This window comes from Ambystoma mexicanum, chromosome 6p (assembly GCF_040938575.1).
Source record: "Ambystoma mexicanum isolate Mex_15411 chromosome 6p, UKY_AmexF1_1, whole genome shotgun sequence".
Taxonomy (NCBI): domain Eukaryota; kingdom Metazoa; phylum Chordata; class Amphibia; order Caudata; family Ambystomatidae; genus Ambystoma; species Ambystoma mexicanum.
This window is the reverse complement of record NC_090935.1, coordinates 1253532876-1253558197: the sequence shown is the minus strand read 5'-3', so window position 1 is coordinate 1253558197 and position 25322 is coordinate 1253532876. Positions and strand designations below refer to the sequence as shown.

Genomic DNA, 25322 nt, shown 5'->3' with positions numbered 1-25322 from the left:
GGTCCCCTTCTTATATCTAGGCGTGCGGGGGGGGGCAACCAATGATTTTACAGGTCAAAGCCCCTGGTAACTCCTCAGACTCTCACCTTGCAGATCTGGGCCGTTATAATGATGTCCCCGATGTCCGTGCTCTCCTCTCCTGACTGGCGCTGGTTGCACCCCAAATTGGGGTCGGGTTCCTCCTGCACACAGTGGCCACAGGCTGCGCCTCTCTGCTCCACTGGCTGGGGGATGCATCTGCTGTTGTTGTAGAGGCCTGCCTGGGCCGGCAGCGCGGCACACCCCAGGCGCTGCAATGTCCAACACCAGACGTCGTACACACCCCCCCTCACAGCCCCTGGGAGGGGCCTGCACTGCTGTCCCTCGGCCAGCCCTCCAAGGCAAGGGTCGGGCTTTCCAGTATGGGGGGGTGCAGGCATTCACGTCCCCCGCTGTGTGTTCCAGATTGCCTGCCCGGGCCACTCTGCTCGACCGGCCCGGAGCCTGGAGCTCCCCGCACCAGAGCTCGGGAAGTGATCCGTTACCTTCAGGTGCCAAGATTATTATTTGCCCTTGTTTGCCGCCGTCTAAGCCTGCAGGCTTCTTAATGTTATATGCGCCGGGGATAATTCAGAGCCCATGCAGCTTCCTCCCGACTGGCCGTTGTGTGTAGGTCTCTCTGGCTGTGTGGTATGCGTCCTTCACAGTGTGGCCAGCGGGTACTTGTGTTTGGGCTTGCCTGCGCCAGCACTGTTCATCTGGGCTCACTTTGGCGTATCGTTCGGGGCCCCCGCAGCGCTGGCGGTCTCCCATTGGTTAGCTCTCAGCTGCCACTCGTCCGTGGGTCTCTCCTCTGCCTTTTCCTCTCAGCATGGTGGACTGCACAATGGGCTGAAGTTGGGTCTGTCTCGCAGTTTCCCTCCGACTCGGACCTCCGCCACGAATTGCGGTCCCGTGCCACTCTCCTCCGGTGGTTTCGGCCCTCGATCTCCGGCTCGCGCCCATCCGCCATCTTGCCCTCTGCTGTGCGGCTTCTCCCAACATCATGTTCTGGGTTCCTCGCTCAGATTCACGCCGCAAGGTTCTCCCTTGGCGATCCACACGTCTTCCGACACCCTTATATTGCCTTTATTTCGAGTTTTGCTGAATATTATGCCTGTTTGGCAATCTTATATGCAGGATCAGTACGGAGCTCTGAATTCGTGCCGCTCACTGCATGGCCTCCAAGCCGCGCCCCTCAAAAAGGAGCTTCTTTGACCATGAAATGATCAAATGTAATTTTCTTATCGTCTGTTGTATTTAAGCCTATATTGTTTTATACATACTGTATGGAAGCAAGGTCAAATCTAACCCTTTCCCGACCTCCACAGGTCTTGTGTCATAGCTGCAAATATGGAAGGCATTCTAACATTCTGCTCCTGGTCATTTCACCACGTAAGCTTCGATAGCCGTTGCTTCATAGTGGGAGCTATCAATAACAGTGAGCTACCGATAATTTGGCAGACACTCAATGCTTATAAAGCATGTCTGCCTTTTCCGAATGTCCTAGAAGGATACACACCTCTGGTGACATGGGTAGATTTTCTTCCAGCACTTCTATAATTGTGGACCAAACATTTTCCCAAAAGGATTGTATCCGTGAGAAGGACCAGAACGGGGGCGACAACTGCATCTAATACAGTAACCACAATATGCCTCATTACATTTAGCCACTGTGGTAGTGGTATGACAGTACTGCTGCAGAAATGTGAATTGCAGACATTTATGAGAGTATTTTAACAACAGTCTTTTAATATCCTGTAGTGCATATGACCAATTGGGTATATGGCAGCTCTGTGACAAATGTTTCTCTCATTTCCCCCTAGTGACTTTGTTGGTTGGTTTTAGTTTAGTCATTAGGGACAGAAGAGACGCCAGCAGCCTACTGTTACCAGTAAATTTGCTGTTGGGAAGGATGGAAGGAATTCCTTCATGGATGTCCTAAGTCATATGTACCACAGTGCGTATCTCATATCCATTCCTCCCATATCCTAGATTTTCTCTTATGTTATGAAGAGGTCCTCAACAGGTATCGGTCCCAAGGCCACAAATACTCTTATTAATGACTCCTAGGGATAATTGAAAGGTCTACTATTATATCCAAAAGATTAGCTTTGACAAACACTGCTCATTTCTTTCTTGTATGTACCTTCTACTAAGCACAAATGATTGTTTCTGTTGTATCACTATCTGCTACATATACCCTCACGAATATCTTGGCTTTTAGCCATGCATGTACCAGGCACTATACATTTGAGCAGCACCAGAATGACTCTAAATCATCAGGGAAACGCTGTCCACCCACCCTTAGTGCATGTAACAAAGTGGACCAGTTTACCCTATGTCGTTTTGTGCCCCACACAAGTTTACTTGCATAGTCTCACAATATGTTTGCCTCTAAGCTTAATAGGCACATTAGTGAATACATACATACATTTGGACAGAACAAATATACTGAGTATGGAAATGTGGCCCAACATGGTACGAGGAGAAGTCAGCCACCTGTCCAAACAGTTTTCAAACAAATTAAAAAGCGGGCCGTAATTAAGCTTGTGTTTGTTTTTGCATATTTGCCTGTTAGTATCCAAATAGCTCACGTGTTAGGTCTTCACAATGGGTCCGAAGAGAATCCCATCAGTTGCGTTAATTTGAATATCTCAGATTTTGTTTGATTCAGCCTCAAGCCAAACACCTCACCAAAGTGCAATACTTCATCTAGGATTGGTTGTACATTTACAAGGTTGTCCCTAATATAAACCTTTAGGTCATCTGCGTATAGAGCTATAAACATTAATAATATTCAGACCTCTATGTGCATGATACTCGACATATGCGGACCACCAGAGGCTCCATGGCAATCACAAATAACTAAGGGGATAACGGACATCCCTGATGCGTTCCTCTGGCAAGAGTAATCAGAGGAGATGCGTCAAAGATGGCACAAGAAATACTCCAAGCCTCAGAGACTGCCAAGGGCTTTTATTGATTTTATAGTGGGCTCAATTGCCATCCTGGTCTCTCTCATCTTGAAAAGCACCTTCTCCCTGACCCAGGCATCCCTGACCCCATGTTAGTAGACAGTGACTATTGAACCCAAGTGTCTAAGATCTATCTTGCGCTGGAAATGAGGACCTAAAGACAGGATGGCTCCTCTAACTAAACTCTCTCAGGGACTTCCTAAACTGTCTCTTCTCTGTCCAGTGTTTAGTGTTGTACAGGGGTACGTGATTATGCCTTGTAGACACCATGCTTGATTTGGTCTTTCTTCTGCTACCTGCACTTTCTCCTCTCCCTCAGTATCTCTCACTACACTCCTTCTCCAACTCCTCCCTACTCTCTTCACTCTTCATTTCTGTCTATCATTCTTTCTATTCCTCACCTTCTCTCTTTGATGTTACTCCTCCCTACACTTCACTGCTATTCCCTCTTTAACACTTATACTCCCTCCTCCACACCACTACTCCCTCATCAACAGTACTACTACAACCTCACCCACCTCCTACTCAGACATGCTCCGTTCACTCATTTCCAAACACTTTTTCTTTCCACTACCTCACCTAACCACACACTGTCACACACACTCGCAACACAGTACCACTTACACTCACTAACCAATACCGCCTTCTCAAGAAATCACCTCCACACTTTACTGCCACATCCTCCTGCTGGTGTCTTAGTCGGCCACCTCTTCCTCCTCTCATCTCACCCTAACAACCCACACCTTCCTCTTAGTATACCCCCTGCCTCCTGCCATTGGTTTACATGCCCTGTTGTTTTTCCCATCCAGGAGGTGACGCAATCAACAATACATTAATTAATGTAGCAAGCTAAACCCTGCCCCTTTTCAGTACGCAACCCCGTTGCTGAATAATGGTGGCTGCTGAGGTGTTTAGTGTCAATTTTCGTGTTAGGAGGCTTGGTTCTGGTCTCCCCTTATTTAAGTGCAGTCTTTATGGGGGTTTGGTTCCCGTGGTTTTGTCTCTGGTCGTCTAGGGAGTGGTGTGCCGAGCTATACAGCAATGCCTCATTCAGCAAGACGACTCTGGTGTGTAGAATTAGGAACATTAAACTTCTATAATGAGTTTAACACCAGAGATAAAACTCTGTGTGACTGGGATTCAAACCTGTGTTGCACTGCATTGTCTTTCTTTCAAGGCAATTGCGTTGCCCCTTAGCTATCCTTCCGGCCTTATCAGGCAGGTCAGCCACTGCCTGAGCTCTGTGGGAACCATAGTTATACCAGAATCTTCTGACTTGCTAAAAATATATATGTCTGCTCCATGTTGCAAAGTGTCCTCACCCATGCGTGAGAAGGTATTTGATGTTTGTATACCGTATTATCAGAGCCATGTAGAAAGGTTGGAGATACCCTGATCCATTGTATACCATGGCCATCAGAAGTTATTTGGTAGGCCCTTCCATAAAAGACCATGCTATGTGAAGTGTGACGAATCTCAGGTATTCTCCCCTTCTCCCCAGGGGAGAGCCCTTCCCCCTGTGAGGCTAGGGAGGTGAGCCCGCTTGGCAAAATTTCCAATAGGGGTCGAGGCAAGTGGGACCTCACCAGGAAAGACTCCCTCTTGGGGGACAAGGACTCTGTTCCTGCGAGGGACTCCCTACACCACAAATTTAATTGAATACATGGGACTACCTGATGCGCCTAAGAATGTGGCATCCTTGTCTTGGGCTGAAAGCAATGCAAGAATAAACCCAATGGCACAAGAAAAGGAAGCTCTCTCTTTAATAGGAGAAAGAGAAAGAGATGCCGGAGAACCGGCCTTTGTCAATGCAAGAGGAGTCTCGGTAGGACCGAGAGACAAGCAAGCAACCCGGTGGCGGCATTAACAACAAGATGGACGTGGTGGACAGGATGCCCCAAGAACAATGCCGATTACAGCCTGTGAAGGGAGCGAGGCTTGCTTCCAAGCAGCTACCAGTGTGAAGCAGGATTCCAACGCGGACCCGAGCATGTAAACGCAAGAAGCCGACAGAGAGAACAGTCTTGATCGAGAGCTGAGCCCAACCATTGGCCCCTATCAAGTCAGAGGTACCTGGGGGACCAAGAGAAGCAGGAGGCCCGTGGAATATCACTATCATTCAGAGACAACTCGTCCCAGTCACACGAACGAGAAAGCAGGGCTAAAGTTATGTGATGGGATTTGGAGACAAATAACAAGTGACCCATAGAAGGAAAAGACTTATCATATGAAGCTATCGCCTCATCCCAGTACAAAGGAAGAGTTATCAAATACACAACAAAGTAAAGTAAGAAGTGAAAAGCCTAGAAGGGAAGGGCTATATTCACACAAGTGGTCTATGATCAACAAGCAACAAGATACTCAACCCAGAGGTGAAAAGCCTAGAGGAGTGACGCTTAATCAATATGGCTGGGATAAAACCAGTCAGATCAGAACCATTATAAGACTGAAGACTGATGATAATAGAAGTTTAGAAAGGGGCAGAGGAAAACCCTGATCAAATATTCCCAGAGGAAAGACCTGGGAAGAAACTACAAATAATCTGAGTATTAAGAAAGGTTATCTTGAAGGACATTCCAAAGGAGACTACAGAAAGCACGAGAAAAAGTGTTCTTGAGGAGCTACACGAGTTGATCACAGAGACTACCAAGAGGGTGTATAATTCAAGGCAATATTGAATTAACTGGAGGAGGTTCCTGGCGGAGGCAAATCATTCCCATGGTCTATTTAAGTTAGTTAAGATTAGTTGTGGTGCCACATAGGATAGTTTGGACAGAGGACGTATTTTCTTTTGCACATTGACAATGGACGCGCACCTTATTTTCTTTAGATAGGTAGGGTACTCCCTTTAGTGAGAGGGAAACGTAGGCATTTTACTTAAACTGTTCATTAAAAGGAATTGAATCCAGTTTTCTGAGTGGCTGGGTCAGTCTTCAGAGCCGCCACAGAAGATATCAAAGCCATGTATACTGTGAAGGGGGGTTGTTGTATCGTGTTCAGTCCAAACGCTTGGATCGGGGTGTTTTCATGTCGTCCTGTTCCTTGAATGTCTGTATTCTGCTCTGCCAACTGCCATTAAAGAGGCTTTCCAATCTTCTGCGAGATTGTATTATTTCTGAGTAGTGAATTTTCTCCGACAATATCTTCTGGAGTATTGGTATTCCTAAAGCCATCTTTGACATTCAGGAAATGGAGATGTCACTTCCTCTCTGTGGATGATGCCACCTCTGAATAAACAAACCTACTCTGATACTGTTTCTTCAAATTCCTCCACCCTGGAACAGTGGCTCAAGATGCTTAACATCTTTGCCAAGGTCCCAGGGTCAGCAGTTTCACCCTTTGCACCGGTGGTGGTGAAGGGCCCACCCCACTTGTTGAAGTTGGCATAGGCATTTCTTGGATCCACAGTCAAATGGCTTTTAGCTTGGTTCTGGCCCCCATGGTATAGACTTCTTCCCTTCTGCTGCCTCACTCGAATATACTCCGGTTTCCAACACTTGTGTATTTCAAAGATGGCACAGATCTTTGATGGTGAAGAGGACCCTATTCCTTATGGTCCTGACTATGCTGAGGTGGAAGACCTTTCTGAAAAGTTCTATATGCAGGAAGACAGCTTGGCTGAACTTGCTTCTGGCTTAAAGTATGCAAGTGGGTTAGACATCTCTGCAGAGCTTTATTTTATGCAGTGTTCAATCTATGGTAAAACCTCCTGCCTTTTACTAGAGGGCCACTGCCAAAGTTGTGGAGACTCTTGAACTATCTGCACCCTTGAAACCAGTGGCCCAATTTGACCCAACTAGCATTCTGTGGGTGGTTCCTCCAAGGGAAACCCTACTTCCCTTTAACCCCGCTGTGACTGTGATGACTGTTGCAGGAGCCCAGCTTGATTCCATTGATGGACCATCACATTGCTTTGGCTTTAGAGCATCCAGAGGCACGGAAGCTGCTCTTCTGGACACCTATGAAGACCTGCTCTCGAACCTTGACTCTTAACACTCCCTCTGTCGTCATTCTTCTTGACCTCTCCTCTGCTTTCAATAGGTAAATCACCATATCCAGATTGCCCGTCTCTGTGATACCATGGGCATTACTGATCAGGCCCTGGCGTGGCTAGCATTCTTTCTAACTGTCCTTCCCAGGTGGAACTTGGGTCCTTTCTCTCAACTATCTCTCTACTTTTGGTGTTCCCCAGGGATCTAATCTATCCCCCTGGTTTTTCACTGTCTACATGTCCCCCTTAGTCCACAAGACCTCTGCCTTCACCTCCAACTTTGTGTTATAAGGATGACACAAAGCTCTTTCAGGCTACCCTTGGCCTCTTCCTCCTCGTTGCTCAACCCTGACTGTCTTTCCGCAATTGAGTCCTGGTGTGCTGCTAATGATCTCTGCCGTAATGCTGGTTAGACAGAGATCGTCCTCATTGGGACCCCTGCTCCCGCTTTTCCCCTTTCACTCTGGCCAGCCACCCTTGGGCCTGCGCCCTCACCTACTAGTGAGGCAAAAAATCTGGGGGTCATCTTCGACTCTTCTCTCTCTTTCTCTTCTCACACCTCGGGCATGTCAAAAAAGTCAATTTACCAGCCTCACCTCCTCAGAGGTATTCTACCTTTTCTCACCTTCCCCCAGAGACTCATTGTCTCCAGAAACCTGGTTCTCTCCGGACTGGACTACTGCAACAGTCTCTTTCTCAATCTTCCCACTGCTACCCTCTGACCTCTTCAACTTATCCAGAACAGAACCATAAGACTTATCCTTGGCCTCAAGCCACGGGACCACATCTGTCTGGCGCTGAAATCACTCCACTGGCTCCCTCGGGCTGCAAGGATAAAGTTCAAGTCCCTCTGCATAGTCCACAAAGCCTTCTGGGGCCGGGCCCATACTATCTACAACGCTCTCTTCTCAAATACTATCCCTCCAGAGCCCGCTACTCGGCCTCCTCCAACTCTGTGGGTGAGCCGTTTTTTCAAACAGAGATTTGGGGGTAGATACTTATCCTCTGCAGGTGCCTACCTTTGTAACAGCCTTCCTGCCTCTCTCCGTCTTGAGCCGGACCTCCTTAAGTTACGGAAACTCCTCAAGACCTTCTACTTCTCTTCTTCTTTGGCTCTCCCTCTCACTTGCTAACCTCCTTTCTCTTCTCTCCTGCTTCCCTCTTTTCTCATTCCCCAACCTGCTCAGTTCGTTGACTAGTCGCCTGGTACACCTTCAGAGCCTCACAGGTCCCAGGCTCCCCCGCTAATCCTGCACTTGCCTCCGGGCCTCTGCGCTCTGCTTTGCACTACTGCACTCTGAACACATTCCATGGGAGTGGCAACACCTCTGCACTTAACCACCACTACATTCTGGTTTCCGGCCCTCACACACTACCAAGACTGCAAACACTCTCCTCGCTGCCTGGCACTCTAAGCTTTCCTCTGTGCTCATGCTCTTAGATGTCTTTGCTACATTCAATACAGTTGATCACCCACTTCTTCTTTCCACTCTCTCTTCCCTCTGCTTTTCTGAATCACCTCTCAAGTGGTTCCACACCTATCTTTTGAGTCATTCTAACTCTATTACCTGGTCTGGCCAAACCTCTCCTTGTCCCCTTTTCTTGGGGCTGCCCAAGGGACTGTCCAAGGTCATCTACTTTTCTCTCTTTACATTCAACCACTTTCTGCGCTCATTTCCTCTTATAATCTTTCTTGCCATCTTAATGCTAAGGATGCCTACATCTTCTTTTCGTTCCCCTCTGTCGAATTCACTGCACTCTACTGTCTCTGTCCGTCAGCAGTGCAATGCAGAATGTGGTCTCATTTCCCCCCTCTAAAACAAGGGTTATTTTCTTCTCCGCTGCCTTGATTCCCCCTTCCTCTCCTCCCTCCATTTCTCCCCCCATGTGCTCGGGACATATGTGTTATTTTTGGCCCTTCCCTCTTATTTTCCCTTCCCATTTCTTCTGCTGATGGCTTCCACCGTTATGCCCTCTTAAATATCTGATGCGCCTGTCATTACCTCTTTTTTCAGGCTACTAAGCTTCTTCTTTCCTGCCTTGTCTTTTCTCGCTTTGACTATTTTTCCGCCCTTCTTGGCCTTCCTGTTTTCTCACCTTGCCCCTCTTCAATCTGCATATAATGCATCTGTTCATAGTCTTTTCCCCCTCCCTCCTTATACTTCTCTTCTTTTCTCTATATCATTTAGCTGTACTTCCCTTTGAATCTTGTTTTCTCTTCCATTTTCTTACTATCATTTCAAGTGCATCCATGGTCTCGCCCCCGCCCGCTATCTCCCTTCATTAATTTCACTCTGTTCCCCCAGCTGTGCAATACACTCCCAGCACCAATTCTGTCTCTCTGTCCCTAAACCCTGCTGTGCTCCTTCATATTTTTGCACTTTTGCCTTGCTTGCCCCCAAGCATTGGAACTCCATTTCTATGTCCGTTAATTCTTCTACCCCTCTCTTTATCTTTCTGAAGACATACCTCCTATCTTGGCTTTCCAAATAACTGCTGTGTTTTCCACCATTTTCCTGGAATGTATTACCCAGCTTGTTTGTTCCATTTTACTCTTTTTCTTCTGTTCACCGCTTTGGCAAAGGCGCTACCTAAATAATTACAAATAAATACAAGTTGTAACTTAATTTCCTCTTACTCAGAAGACGCACTTTCAGTCTTTCCCCTCAGATAGTGGTGCATTTCCATCCTCTTAGTCCGAAAAGGGGGATCAGTTTTATTTACAGATATCAAGCAAGTTTCCTCCTGATGATATGCCATTTGTGGGCATTGCAGTTCCCACAAAGGCAGAGCTCTTAAAAAGGTTTATCTCATATTTCAGCATATTGAAAGCCGAACACAAAAAAATAGTTTTCCCCCCGCTAATTTTGTGCGGCCTACAATTACAGAAATGCGACCTATCTGGGGAGGTTTGCCCCCAATACCCTATGGAAGCTGATAACCTTGTTCCCACACCCTCTGATACACTTCCAGGATATTTTATAGCCCTGAGCCCCCTTTTTCTTCACCAGCGCCTCTCTTCCCCACCCAAAACATTCTCCACCACAGACACACAAAGACACAAACACACACACATTTACCTGATTCTACACCCTCCCTTCTCCACCACACATATTCCCTCTCCTCCCTCACACAGACACACAAATATACATACATACTGTGACGAATCGAGGGATTCATTAACTTCTCCCAAAAAGGGAGCCCCTTCCTGTCAGGCTAGGGTGGTGAGCCCGCTATGCAACATTCCCCTTGGGTGTGGCAGCAAGCGGGATCTCACAGGGAGAGACTCTCCTGTTGGGGATAAGGATTCCCTTTTCCGGAAGGAACCCAGTTACTACTATCCCCCAAAACCGGTACAAGAAATGCACACAGTAAGGCTGAGCTCCCGGTGCTGGTAGCTATTATTACTTGGGTGAGATTGCTTTTGTTTTTACTGCTTTCATGTTGCTCGCATTAATTTCCTTTTAGCTGTGGGTTAATTCCCACCACGGCGTGTGACTGGATGCCATCCTCCTTGCACGCAGAGAACTTTGTTCTGCTTATTATTTTAGTTTGTCTTGTTTTATTTACCTGATTTCCTTGTACTTAAGGGATACTGCTATAGAGGGTGCCTGGCCTCTCAGAACTCCGAGGCATGCACTAGGGTCATAGTCCTTTCTTACTTCCTATCATCCATGCATTGCCGGCAGGAATCCCCTCCTTCAGCCCCGGTGATTGCACTAGGGATTGGTCTGTGCAATATCATGAAAAGCACACTTTTTTCGACAGCGCAGCGGTCGGCGCAGTGGGAGTGTGCACTTCATGCGTCAGTTGCGCCTAAGTTAAGCCCATTTGGGCACATCCTGGTCACAGGCAGGCCAGAGGGACAGCTTCCAGGTTTTTCTCGCTTCCAGCTGCTGCTCCCAGTCCCTGTATCAACAATTTTCCCTCATTGTTTCATGGGTATAGTACAAAGGAGCACTTTGCCTAAACTGCACAAAGAAATGGGTCTGCGTGCCATCTTAGTTAATGCACACTCTATGGTAGCACATGCTGACCATATTTTTATCTACTTACTGATGACAGACCAGACATCATTTGTGTGACCGAAACCTGGTTGAATACCGCCTCAGTTCAATCTTTCTCTCAATTTATTCTGTTGGGTTATAAGAATATTCACCAGGACAGGGACTCTGTGCATCCTGGAGGGGGCATTACCATTCTGTTCAAATCTTCCTTGAAAATGAAACAGATCTCCCTTGCTATAGATTTAGAAATGGAGGTCATTCTAGTACGTCTTACCATCTCGGCTGCATACTCAGTGCACCTTCTTATTATCTATCGGCCGCCTGTTACTTATGCCTATTTTACACAGCCTTTTCTGGAGTTAGAAGCTCTTGTTCAGGTTAGGTTTCGCAACCTTGTAATTCTTGGTGATTTTAATATAAGATATAATCACCCTCAGCGGCCCAGACTTCAGCAATTCTTTGAGGCCCTATCAGATTTGGCCTTTATCCAGAATGTTAGAGCCTACTCACGAACTTTGCGGAATATTGGACCTGATATTCTCCTCAATGTCGGGGCTTATGGTCTCTGGAGTTGCTGAAGTGCTGTGATCTGATAATTTTTTAATCTCATTCTATTTTCCCAACGATTTGACTCCTATCTTTAGTCAGCCCTCGTCAGCTCAAGAAGGAATTGGTGAGCTGTTAATTTAACCGGCATGACGGCCATGATTAAATCCAACTGCTGGGCGATAAATCCTGGTGATTTTGGAATTCTTTCGAACGCCATGCTGCAAACCGCAAATTGACTTGCACCAATTAAATCTACGCTGCTTCGGAAATGTCCCGCCCAGCCTTAGTTCTCTCCGGAGCTGAGAACTATGAAACTAGAATTGCGGGAGGCAGAGCGCATCTGGCCTAACACCTATGCACCTGCTTTGAAGGTGCATTTTGCAGCTTTATCTAAAAAATAATTATGCAGCCATAAAAGTGGCAAAGCAGCATTTTTCACAATGAAAATTATGTCTGCTCTTAATAGTTCTGAAGAGCTATTTCCGGTGGTAAAGTCCTTTTCCTCTTCATCGCGTTTTCTTCCTGCGGTTCCGTCCTCCCAGTCTTGCTGTGATGCTATGGCACATTTTTTTCACACAAAAATGGAGAACATTCGTCAAGGTATCCAGTTGGAACGTAGTGCCACCTCAGCAAGAATGCGGCAAGCAGGTTCAGAGTCTACCACCAAATGGTCTTGTTTCTCAGTGTTCTCGGAAGATGTTCTTTCAGCTGCTGTGCACCTGAAATCAGCATCTCCCTCTGATGCTATTCCTATTGGCATTCTGAAAAACATTCTAGCTGGCCTAATTCCTCATATTACCCAAGAAGTGAATGTGTCCTGTCAATCAGGGGTTATTCCTTCTATGCTAAAACAGGCTACGGTGACCTCTCTTTATGAAAAAAACCCTCTCTAGATGAATCTGACTTTTCTAATTTCCACTCATTCTCCTTGCTTCCTTTCTCTATGAAGCTTCTTGAATCTTTGGTCTCCCCTCGTCTCTCTTCCTTGATTGAACCTTCTGCTAGACCTGATCCCATTCAGTCGGCGTTCGCCCAGACCTGGGCACCGAAGTGTCCTAATCTCTTGGGGGTGGCAATGGGGCCCTAATTGGGCCCTAATCCTGCTTGATTTGTCAGCAGTGTTTGACACAGTGGACCATGCCATCCTCCTCACACTCCCCTTTAGCTTAAACTAAATGTGGACAAGATCTAGGTCCTTGTAGTGGGAACCCCATCTTCTTTTCACAATATTACTTTCTTCTGGCCAGCCTCATTTGGTGCAACACCTGTCCCAGTGTCAGTCATGAAGAATCTGCCAGTCTATCTTTCCTCTTCCCCGTCTATGGCGCCTCCGGTCAGCGCTGTCTGCAAGGCTGGTCACTTTACCTTGAAGGTCCTACGTAAAATTCTCCCATTTCTTCCAGTTCACCTCCATTCTATTGTTGTGTCCTGGAAGGTACTCATGGTGGCAACAATAAAGACACACAAGTGATCACAGTTCAAGGGTGTTTATTGAACCTTATAATGGGTGAGATAAACACCTAATTTAAATCTAAATCTAAGATAGGCGCAAGCTACGACCATCAAATAATAATAAGGCAGTCCTAGTGGCGTGCTGTCAAATAAAAAAGGGCTTATACTAAAACAATAAAATTAAAAAAAAACTATTGCCAATCCTTACTACTAAATTACCAAAAAGAGTGTGTGGAATGTTCACCAGAAAAGAAAGAAGTGTTCACAAAATGATAAGTCAGTGTTAGGCAGAAACCTGTGCAGTTCCCTTAGGGACCACTGCAAAAAGTTTAAGACCACAGGATTAAGCATTAAACTCAATTGGTAGCAGTCTGCACCACCCAGATTTACCTGGTAGCTGTGGCTGAGCAGTCAGACTTCTCTCAAGAAGAGTTGGGCAGTATATAGAGTATACACAATAGGGCTAAAAATACAGTAGGACAAGCACTGACCAGAGCTTTGGTATAAAAGTATATAATTATTTATTTAAAAACACTTATGAAAATATACTGGCACTAATATATCAAGCAAGTTCAAACACAGTTACTACAAGTATATACACCTCCCTAATTAATTATTTGTCAAGGCTAGGTTAAGACACCACTTATTTAGCAAAACCGCGGTGAGCCTGTAACCGTAGATGGCACTCCAATAATTTGTTTAAAAAAGGATAGAAAAGGAAGAGTAGGAAAATAAGACAGTACCAACACTTTTAAGAAACCAAAGCAAGTCAAGAAAGGCAGGGTCTACTGTAGAGCAAAAAGTTCATAGGCCAGGCCCACCCTTGGAGAGAGCAAGGCGGAATGTGCCCAAGAGCACACAGTGGAAATGCACTCAAAGTCTTTGCAGAAAAGTCAAAAAGAGGTTGGATCAGTTCAGAAAGGCAAAGTTAGCAGGTCTGAGGTCAACCCAGTTAGAAAGTCAAGGATTTATGGGACACCTTGGACAATCTGTTGCAAGGGAGACCAGGCGGGACACAGTACCTGAAATGGTGAGAAAGCTCCAGCGTTGGCAGTTGTTCCTGGCAGCGGGTGCAAGTCGTGGCTTCAACCAGAGGAAGAGATGATCTCGACGAGGAAGAAAGCTTGAGGTCGTTGCACTGCCGCGGAGTTTCCCAATTAAAGGTACGACCGTTTTATTCGCGGTAGTGGTGAAGCGTGGCTATCCGGCCGCCGGGGTGCTTGGCATGGGCGATTCGACCACGAGACGATCCAGAAAGGCGAAAAAGGCGAACTGGTTGGTCCCACCAGCTCAAAGGGAAGAAGACTCTCCTGGAAGAAGATCTCCTCTGTCGTCGGGGAAGTGGTGAGTTCGTACAGCAGGGCTCCACCGGTGGTGTCGTTGTAGATGGCTCAGCTTCTCCCCTCTTCGGATTCTTTAGGTCCTGTGGCGACTTCTCAAGTTCCAGTCCCCAAAGCCTTGCTTTTATGCAGAAAAACCCCCATTCATCAGCCTAGCTGTCAATCAAACATGCTAAGTGGTGAGCCGGGCGGTTAATAACTGGGTCAACCACACAAGAGTGCGACTTGAGTGGCCAAGGCAACTCAGTACAGGGTGCCTAATCCCCCTCCCACACATCCTGTAGACCCCAGACAGAGTGGCACCATTTGGAGGGCTTCTGTGGAGAAGCCCGCCATAAAGTGGAACAAAGGGCTCGACTTGGGTTAGAGTTTCAGAGGTGAACACAAACACCATTTTAAAACAGAGTCCTGGCAAAAAGATCCAACCGGGGAATAAATATTAAATAAATAACCCGGTGGTATCTTTAACATTGCATCAAAAAGTGGTGCGTTTAAAATCAATGGGAAAATCCCATAGGAAATATTCTGGTGGAATATTTCGCGTGGTATCCACTGCTACCAGCCAGAAACTCGACAAGGGGGGACTGGATAGTGCCCCCTTGGAAAACAGACCCAGAGGCAATCGAATTACGCCTACCAGTACTTCCACAATATGAGGGTTTGTACTGGTTCTGTTCACAATTTGAGACTATTAAAGCCAATGGTGACTTTACATGCCCTGAGAGACAGTAGTCAGTCCCACGGTATGGAGTCTGTTTGGGGGCCACTATGACACCCCTGTGCTACTGCACTGAGGGTGCTGTGTAACACACATACCAAAAACACATGAAGCCCTATGGAGTAAAAGACCCCCTAGCCCATAAAACACATTTACAGTCAAAGGACATACTCAAATAATGCCTAAGAGTGGGAGAAAGAGTCTCACTTTTAGCACTCTTTTCGCGCCTTGAAACACTTGTGTATAGGCGCGTTACAAATGCCATATCATATCATAGCAGGAGAAAACAATAAACCCCAAAAATCCAGCAAAGCTGCTGGGGGACTCACTAGGTTTGGGAAATTAGCCTTAACAGAGAATTCTCCCTAACAGTCAGGATGGTATGGCTGGGTCTCCCTTCCCCACGTTTTAAACACAGGACAAGGCGGGACTTCTGAGCACAGCGCACTCCTGGGCCTCGTCAGCACAAGATTCGCAGTTCCAGTTCAACGATATCAAAAGCATTCAGAGGCTAAGTCTCTTTGATGCAAAAGTCTCTTGCCTTGGAAGGCCTGCTAATTCACAATGACAAACAAAGATTCGTCTTTCAGTAGCCTTGCACTTTGGGCGATTGCTCTTCACCCATAGGATCTCCGTGCGCTGGGCTTGGATCCTTCTTGCAACTGTGACCTCCCTCCGTCGGGTTCACTACAGCCTTTCTTTAACACAGTTCATGTTTTTCTCATTTTCATCAGAAAGCAGGGTTTTCTGTCCCTAGCTTTCCTGCGGTATCCCTCTGTCGGGTTCACACTTGCCTTATTTCATAGTTCGCAATCTTATCAGAGAGCGGGGTTCCCTTCCCCTAGCTTTCTCTCTCAACCACGAGTCAGAGACTTTTGAAGGATTTGACGTGACCTTTGTAGGACCACTCTGACATCTCACGTTGCTCTTTGCTAGGGCCTCCTGGTACTTGAGTTTCCAACACAAAAGGGGCCAGCGAGAGTCTTTTGGCTGAGCACTTCTACGGTGCCAGACCACTCTGCAGCTGGCCCTTCTCTGGGCTTTCACACAAGTTCATTGTTTCAGGTTCTTGCATTCATCAAATATTGCCACTTGCAACCTTGTGCTCAACACACGTTGTTTGCTATCGGCTTCCTCTCACTCACTGGCTGTGTTGAACCCGTTGGCTGGTCTTTTCCTCTGGAGTCAAGGACGGTACCACGGTAGCCAGCACGCCTCCCCACCTGTGCTATCAATGCGGGACACCCCTGTGCACCATTGACATCTGCTCCTCCACACGCCAGCTGTAACTCCCGGTCTAATGATTTCCCCCTCTGAGGCTTTGCGGGTCTGAGTTGAAAAGGGCAAGGTTAGTTCCCCCTTAGTCGTCCTTCCGGGTCTCTACGCCTTTCTACTGCATTTGAACTGCCAATTCGATTTAGCAGTGTCCTCGTGCATTCGCCCTTGCTCCAAGTGTGCTTTTGTGCTCTGCCTTTTATCCCTGTGGGGAAGGTAAAGGGCTGTCAGGTGTGCATGGTTATTGTCAATTGCCTGACCCGTGTGTTGGGAAATGTCAGGCTCCGGTGTTCGTCCATTGTCTGTTACCATGTAAGAGAGTGTTTGTGTTGGAAAAGGGGAGGCGGAGGGGTAGAGCTTCTAAATATCTTACCGGGTAGGAAAGGGAAAAGGTGTTAAAAGGAAGGGGATACCGTGTCTCAACCCTCTGTGTTCCACTTCCACTCCCCGAAGACCACTCGGCCACGTGATCCTCCCCAACTGGTGCACCCCCAGGAACTGGATCCAATGGCGATGGCCATGTCCTGGAAGAGTCAAAACATTAAGTAATGAAGAGTGCTTGTCTGTTAAGTACTGACACGAAGAAGCCGCCAGGAGGCATGATGAGTAAGGCCCTGACACAAAGGAAGGACATTCCCTGCAATTGGTCATAAAAAGAGGAGGGCCAAGAGATTAAGGAAGTGGGACTTAAGAAGTTTCAGACAGGCCATATAGAGGAGGCTGGGGAACCACAGGAGACGTTGCCTTGCTTGGCGGAAAGCAGATACAAAAAAGGGACAGTTGCCCGTCCAGGAGTGGAGAAAACCCATAAGCATTTCTGCAGGGATGCACGAGAGGGGCCAGTATACAAGAACCCTGCCGTTGGCGTCCCGGGTAGGCAGTACATCACAGACCCGAGTACCAAACCAGCAGCCCCAAGGATGAGGATTATGGCGTGGAATGGAGCCGAGGGAGAAACCCTTCCAACGCTGAAACCGCCAAAGAAGAGAAAAGCATGTCGAAAGAGATACACGGGAGAAACAAGAGAATCATCCTGACCAACCACAGAGAAGAGAAAGAGAACTCCGAACCAGTGATGCAAAACCCCTTGAATACAGGTACAGGGAAGAGCGGGAGACCCAGGGAGAGAGGCGTAAGGATCGGAGATCACTAATGGACCCTACATACTCGTCCCAGTGATTTGCAAAACTATATAAAGAGGGATGATCTCTCTGGGACACTGCATACTTGTCCCAGTGATTGGCAAAAGTGTATGAAGAGAGATGATCATCCAAGGGGCGCATTTACTCTACCGAGTTGGTGGACAAAGTGCTGTAACCACTTAGGACTATGTCATACGTGCCATTGTGAATGGCAAGACTCTGAAAGGAATAAGAATCAAAGAGAGACTTTATGTATACATTCTGAGAAGATGAAAAGTATTTGGAGAAACGGGGAACAAATTCCCAAAAGTCTGGGAAGACCCATTGAAAGAATTCAAGGAGTTTTACAAAGAATAACGAGAGACTATTTGAAGATATCCTATTGAAGAGACTTGTGCTGAGAAGCATCCCCCAGGAGAAGGGAGTCATTCTTCTGGCTTTTTGTTTTTTTTAATAGTAGTAGGGTCTGATTAGGCTAGTTCTGACAGAGGACAGACTATTAAGTTTTGACTTCACACCCGACGATGAGCACACTAGTTTAGTTTTGTTAGGTAGGGCATCCAATAGATATGGGTTAGTGAGGCATTTTCATTATAATTGCAATTAAAGCAAGTTGAACATGGCACATTATAGTCCTCCTACCATAATACATACATAGATATACCACTTATCCCGAGCACCCGTGAGCTCCTTTCTTCCAGCACTGTCGTCCGCTAGGCGCGCTCTTGTGTGTCCAGGAGCATGACATCTTGATTTAAAAAGACCGCTCCAAGCGGTCTGAGTGGTCTTCCTAAAACGATTATCTTTTTCCCTGGGAAAACCCCTTTTCACTCCATGATCTTAAAATACCAACTATGTCCCGTTGAATTGTTCTGTGTTGCAAACGTAGTGGGTAACCCAGTGCCTTGTAGCCTATGTGTTCATTCAACAAGGGGCGAAGCTGTTACCTCAGCCTTACCTTTTTGTGTTCCAATTCTGGATATTTGTGTGATGTAACATATTCTTCCTTGCTCATGTTTGCAAAACATTGCATGGCATGTTGAGGATACCCAGTTTGCTTCAGAGGTTCTTGCTATAAGTGGTTGATTCTTGCTATAAGTGGTTGATTTTTGTTCCGATCTGCCACCCTTTGTCTGCTTTGGGAATCTCACAAAATAAGGTATTTGTGGCCAGAAGGTATCCATCAGAATGTTACCTACTAGTTGGTAATGTTACCTTTGCTGTCGCTCCCATTCTACCCTTCTGGCAAATTGCTTGCCACCTGTGGCAGCTCTTCCTTCCTTGGCATCTTAATCCGTGGAACATTTGCTTACCTAAGATACAATGGCTCATTCAGCCTCCTTTACATACACATGCCCTCATATTCATCACCAGTGACGCCAAGCTGAAGCAGGTGTGGGGCCATATTTGCGCAACCTAGTGGCTTTTAACATTTGCAGTGCATGTTTGCAAGTTTGTGCCTAGGAAGATATTTCAGAAGGTGAGGCATCTGCGAGAGGAATTACTTTTCCACCAGGAAGATATTCTAGAAGTTAACTAACCAATAATTTTAACACATTTTTTTTTAACAGTATTGTTTTTATGTATGGCTGTATCTGCACATGTTATTTGAGGAAACATTATAGTTATATAATTAAATGTTTAATTGGATGTTTTTTATGTCAATTTGTGTAACCTATTTCCCATGCGGTTACCTTTCACAGCACCCAAAAAGACAAAGTTTGACGATGTAATAGGCCTTCATTTGTGTGCAGAGTTGGCCTGTTTGCACATCTTTATTCGAGAAGAGAAACGCAGAATTTCAGAAATTAGCATTGAAGGTAACTAAAACGTTGCATAACCAGTCCATGTTTACAAAGTGAGATTGGAATACGGTTTTCCACATTTTCCTCTTTATTTTGTATAGGTCTCGATTCTCAAGTGATTATGCGGAAAAAAGCAACTGAAGTGTTGGCCAAATTGAAGAATATTGTAATTTTGGATTCTGATGAGATGGCACTGTATAAGAAGGTATTTTAGATGTTTTCCTTTGTTACGTTGCACAGTTGTTTTAAAAACTTTCAGATCTACTGGAGAGTGTGGCCATAGAGTGAAAAAAGTGTATTTTAGTTTAAATGTATCCTTGTTAATGATATGCAGACATTTGTTTAGATCATATTGAGTTGTGGTGCTTCCATTAGGCCCTTTGTGGAGGGCTTGAACCCACTGTGTGCGCAACACAAACGCTTGCAATTGCTTTTAGGTTCTGTAATGAATTAGAGATCATCTCGCCCTCCCTCCCCCAGAAAACCTGGCCTTGGACCCTTTGCATGTGGCCAGGAGGTGCTGTTCTGCGGGAGGCTCACATGGGAGCGAGATCAGTCCAGGAGGAATGGGGAAATCCCTTTAATAACTTTCCCAGCGACCCTGCAATATTAGCGGCCTATTGTAAAGTTGAAACTGTAGAGGAAAAAGGTAGTTTGGACGGTACAACGTCCTTTCATCGCCTGCATTTTCATCCCCTGGCATTTTAACGTGCACATTCCATCGAAAATGCGCATCAAATCTTTTAAGGGGGTGGGAAAGGGGAGATAAGGGTTTGGGTGGGTAGGCAATAGCCAAAAATATGTGTGGGGGGGGAGTGGCGGGGGAACCCCCCCCAAAAAAAAAAACTATGAGCATTTTCGATCGAATGTGCACGTTAAAATGACAGGGGATGAAATTGCAGGCGATGAAATGACATGGACCGTTTTAGTACTGGGACGAGGAAGAGGGCTTTGGAGGAACTAGACTACAAGGTGCAGTCAAGTAATCTAATGACCCGCGCCTAAGTGGGGCTGGTGAGTATAAAGGGCCCCCTCAGGTGCAGGCCATTAGGAGAAGTAGAAGGTGGAGTCATTGTCAAGACTCCACGTTGCAGTGGCAGCAGAAGTTGAAGGGGAGCCGAGACAACGTGGCCTCCGCCGTTTGTGAAGTGGATGCCGGCTTCCTGAGGGTCTCTACCCTTAATGACCATGTATGCAGAGGTTGCGTTTTGGGAAGCCTTCATCTAAGAAGCTTTCCCAAAAGAATTGGAACTCCAGTGGCAGGCTAGCACCAGAGTGTTCATAGAGCAATGAGCGCTCTTCTCCCGACCACCTTGCTTCCGCCCTCTGCTGGCACTCATCTGTGGTTCGCCCCTCCGCCGCAGCTTCTCAGCCTGGTGGACTTCAAATTAAAGCTGGAGTCGGGTCTCTCTTGCGGTTTCCCTCAGACTCGGACCTCTGCCTTGGTATCTGGTCCAGTATCACTCGCATCCACTGGCTTCGGCGCTCACTCTCCTGCTCCTCCTGAAAGTTGGAGCCGGCTCTCATCCGCCATCGTGCCATCTGCTGCACGGCTTCTCCCGACTTCGTGTTCTGGGATTCCCACTGGTTTTCACGCCACAAGCTTCTCCCTGGACGGTCCTCTGACACCTTTATACTGCCTTTAGTTCAAGTTTTAGTGAATATCGGGCCAGTTTGACAGTCTCATGTTCAGAATCATTGCGGAGCTCCGAATTCGTGCTGCTCATTGCATGGCCGCCAAGCCACGCCCCCCATCCTTCAACTGTATACAGTGTTCCTTTAACTTTTGTTATCTCGACTAAAGTTTGCAAGTGATTGAATAGTTTTGTGGTAGCTCTTTTAAAGTGGTTGGGCAGGTGCATTGCAGTTCATTGCATCTAATCTCCTTGGGTATGCTGCAATGTGCAGAGTCACGGCAAGTTAGTGGAGGGCCATAGGCACATCCCACAGTATTATTTGTTGGAATTGTTTTGCTACTATACTCAGGTGATGCAGATCATCATGAAAGCTTTTGGTAGATGCAGCACTGTAAATGTGAAAAGGGTTTCTTCCATCACCATGCTAGAATACTAACATTTTGCTTAGGTTTGATATGAACAGGTTGTGAAAAACCTGACATTACTTCTGTGAACAATGTTTTTCCTTCTGTTTTCTAGGCTGTGTACATAACTGGAAAAGAAGTGTTCAGTTTTAAAATGATTTCCTACGTCGATGCCACAGAAGGCGCAGCCTATACAGATATGAATGTAGTTGATAGCCATATCAATTTGGTAGTTGGCTGCATTCAAATAATCTTTGTGAACAGGTTTATTTCTACTATTCTGGTAAGTTGAGCCCAATAACTAGACTTGTGAGTGCCAAATTGCTTGTTTTGTTTCATGTCAAGAGGCTGATGTGTTGCTAACCAGAAGAAGGACTCTGACTACAATGGGCCATGGTATAGATTGATTTATTCAGATAAAAAGAAAAAAGCTTAACTTGTCTTAATGCAATGAGGGAAGTCCCCTGCCTTCTGAAACAAAACTAAGGTTGCTCGTCGTAGTCTCAAAATAAAGAATCCTGAATCCAAATTCCGAGTTACTAACTGGCACTAACACTTTAGAAAAAAACACACTAAAAAGAAAAGGAGGTTTGCACAATAGCCTCAGAATGGGCTTCTGCCTGGCCCGGTTCTTAGAGTACTTATTGTCAGTCTCAGAGTGCTGTTAGAATGTCTTTACACAATGGGATTACAATACTACTAACAGATCGAAACTTAAATACATTTTTTGACCCGGCTGGGGGAAGAGACCCTGTTCTTTACCAACACCTATTTTGATTTTTTGGGCACTCGGAGGTATACATTTTAATTCTGCCCGGGTTCGGAATAATCTCACATATTGTAACTTATTATTCTGCAAAAAAAGAACCATTTGGCTACATAGCAATAGTTTGAGCTATAATATCTATCGGTCTTCTCGTATTTATTGTATGGGCACATCACATATTCATAGTAGACCTATTCAAAGTTGAGACGCAAGCATATTTTACATCTGCTACAATAATTATTGCCATCCCGACCGGAGTAAAAGTATTTAGTTGATTAGCAACTATACATGTCGGAGCAATTAAATGAGACGCAGCAATGTTATGAGCCTTAGGTTTCATCTTCTTATTTACTGTCGGAGGACTAACAGGAATTGTACTAGCCAACTCATCCCTAGATATTGTACTACATGATACATATTATGTAGTAGCCCACTTTCACTATGTACTCTCAATAGGTGCTGTATTTGCTATCATAGGCAGATTTGTTCACTGATTTCCATTATTCTCAGGATATACACTTCATTAAACTTGTTCTGTTAGAATGTCTTTACACAATGCACAGTCTTCGTATGTCATTTGTCTGTTAAAAATGAAACTAATGTCTTAAGATAGTTTTCTGTTCCTCCTATTTGGAAAAAGACATAGTATTCTTACAATGGGTTTTTCAACAGTTTACCATTGGTTAAATCCCTCCAGGATCACGTGAGCTTTTTACCAGTAGATTAATCCCTCCAGGATCACTTTGCATATATTTTCTGTATCCCTCCTTTATGGCACTGGGACACCCCAAAGTCCTTTGGCTTTAGGGTAGGGCTTTTGGTTCTCAGGCCAATTGATTTAATATACGTGTTGGCTATCTCAGCCTCGTTACGAAGCACACGTATACCTTCCACTCACTGGTTCACAGGACTTGTCTCCATACAGTTCTCTTAGATACTTCTACTGTGTACAGCTTCCCCAGCCTTCATATACCGTGCTCATACGTCTTACACTACGATTTGCTTGGGTCGCATGGCCATGCCACTCTTTCAGAATGTCGCTCTCTTTGCAGCTTCTCCAGCCTTGATATGCTGTATGCATATTGCTCATATTCTGTTTTGCATGGGAGTTGCGCCCGTTCCGGATTTTCAGCTTCTTGTAGCGCGAACGGCTTTGGCAGTCTATGACCCTACAATTTCCAGTTTTCGCTATCGTCCTCACATTGAGAGTGTTTGCCTCCCAGTTTGTGCTCGTCTTGTTGGTAGCGGTACTCGGCGTGTGGAGCTCGGGGACTCGGGCTCCTTTCTTCCTCTTGGTCTCTGCCTCTGTTGCTTTGCACCGGACCATCACTGTTCATTAGTGGTCACGCCACAAGGAAAGAAGGTTTGCTTTCCGTCTGTGCTCCATTCCTGACCGGAGCCTCTTGCTCTATCAGTGTACCCGCTTTGTAGCCTCCAGCTAACTGGTCCTGCTCCGGCTACACCACCGCTTGCTCAGCGGTTTTGCGTAGCTTCGCCCCTCCGGGACATGTCCACTGTGCCTCTCCTCTGCATTTCTTGAATTCCCCTCCCTCCGTAGGAGACGTGTACAGCGTAGGAGGTCTCTCCGCATTCACAGTTCTGCCTTTGTTTAAGTACGTCATCACAATCAAAAAAGGTGTGTCCTTCTCGCTTTACAGCAGCATTTAGATGAAACTCAGCATTCCCTGAAGCCAATAGGGTGGAAGGATGATCACTGGTATTGTAGTTTAAATCCAAGAACAAACAGTTCTTTCAAGTCCCATGTAGGCAGACACTATAGTTCGTTCAGGGAGGTCCCCATTGGACTGGGAGTCCTTTCCCCTGAGAGAGGAGTGTCTTCCAGTGAGGTCCTACTTGCCCAGACCCCTAGGTAGGGTCTTTCAGAGCGGGTTCACCTCCTTAGCCTCACAGGGGGTGGCTCCCTTCTAGGGAGAATGGAATGACTTGTCTTGATTTGTCATAGTTGACAGTCAAAATTCAAAGATTGGCTGATACTAGTACTTCACTAATTCATGTTTTAGGCTAGCAGCCAAACTATTTGTTCTACTGCATTTGATGAGCTCAGTCTAATTTGGTAGGCATCAGTCAAGTTAAATGTAAGTGTCGGTCCGAATATCTTACTTCAAAGCATTTTTACAGAGCGGAGTGTGACTAAAGTCACATTATGATGAGGAAACTTGCTTAAACTGGTTGTTGGACTTGAGCACCTGTGAGCCGCTTGAAAATAGGCATCTAGCGATATCAAGACATTCCCTAAACATGCTTTCTTCAGGTGTCTGGATTAGTTCAAGAAAACATTAGGAGACTCAGTGGATGTAAAAGATTACCAAAAGTACTTTGTACAGCTGTTTAACAACCTGTACAGTACAGAAAGTATAAGATAATAAATACTTCACATTGTAATTTTGGCACACAATAGGTGCCAGCTCCAGCATAGGTTTGGAGTGAGGGTAGAGGCAGCAGCACTGGGAATTGTGAATTGCCCCTAAACCTCCACTGAAGAGTTGGAGGGGCAACAGAGAGAGCCTAGTGACTGATCCTTCATCTGCATCAGTGCATGGAGGAACATCAAGTAAACAATGTGTGATGGTTGAACTACCGGTAGAGGTGGGTTGGATTGGGCTAGAGGTGGCGTGAGGAGCGGGTGCACAAGGTGGTTCCCGGTGGACCCCATTGAGACCTTAAGCATGCTTAGAAAATAGAGAGGAAACATGAAAAAGCAAGCCACAGTGAGGGGAGTAGCCCAGTTTTTCAGACGGTGAAGGGTTCTGTCAACAGAAAGATGTAGTTCTCACTGCAGATCTGCCCATGTAACCCTCCACTCCTAGACCTAATTTGTTACTCAAGGAACCTGAAACATAATTGTCACACCCATTTTAAAGTGCAATGGAGACCAAATGTAACACATTGACCATAAAAGGACTTTCAAGAAAGAATTAATGATAAATTCATGTTATTTTGAATATGCCCAATCCCACAAAGCCCAAGCATCAATAATCTTTGTAATAACATCTTAAGTTACTTAATTACAATCTTGGGCCTGAATTTGTTTTATTCACTTATAATGCGCACCAAACCTGAGGGTAGCCGGGCGCAGCAGTACAGACAATGCGAGGTTTCTTGTAGCGCAAATGGCTTTGGCAGTCTCTGACCCACAGTTTCCAGTTTTTGCTATTGTCCTCACATTGGGAGTGTTTGCCTCAGAGTTTGTGCTGGCCTTGTTGGAAGCGGTACTCGCCG

General features: G+C 46.0%; 1 protein-coding gene across 5 annotated transcripts in view; it reads left to right on the top strand.

Annotated features, from left to right (window-relative positions):
• Positions 1-25322, top strand: part of VPS13A (vacuolar protein sorting 13 homolog A) — a 2994934-nt gene that overhangs the window by 1118889 nt on the left and 1850723 nt on the right. For all 5 annotated transcript variants that reach the window (XR_011280366.1, XR_011280367.1, XM_069625905.1 and 2 more), the window contains exons 30-32: positions 19174-19290; positions 19377-19480; positions 21432-21599. Coding sequence is in view for 3 of the 5 variants with exons in the window: in XM_069625905.1 (XP_069482006.1) it covers positions 19174-19290; positions 19377-19480; positions 21432-21599 (389 nt within the window). In the remaining 2 variants the exon portion in view is untranslated. The remainder of the gene's footprint in view (positions 1-19173; positions 19291-19376; positions 19481-21431; positions 21600-25322) is intronic.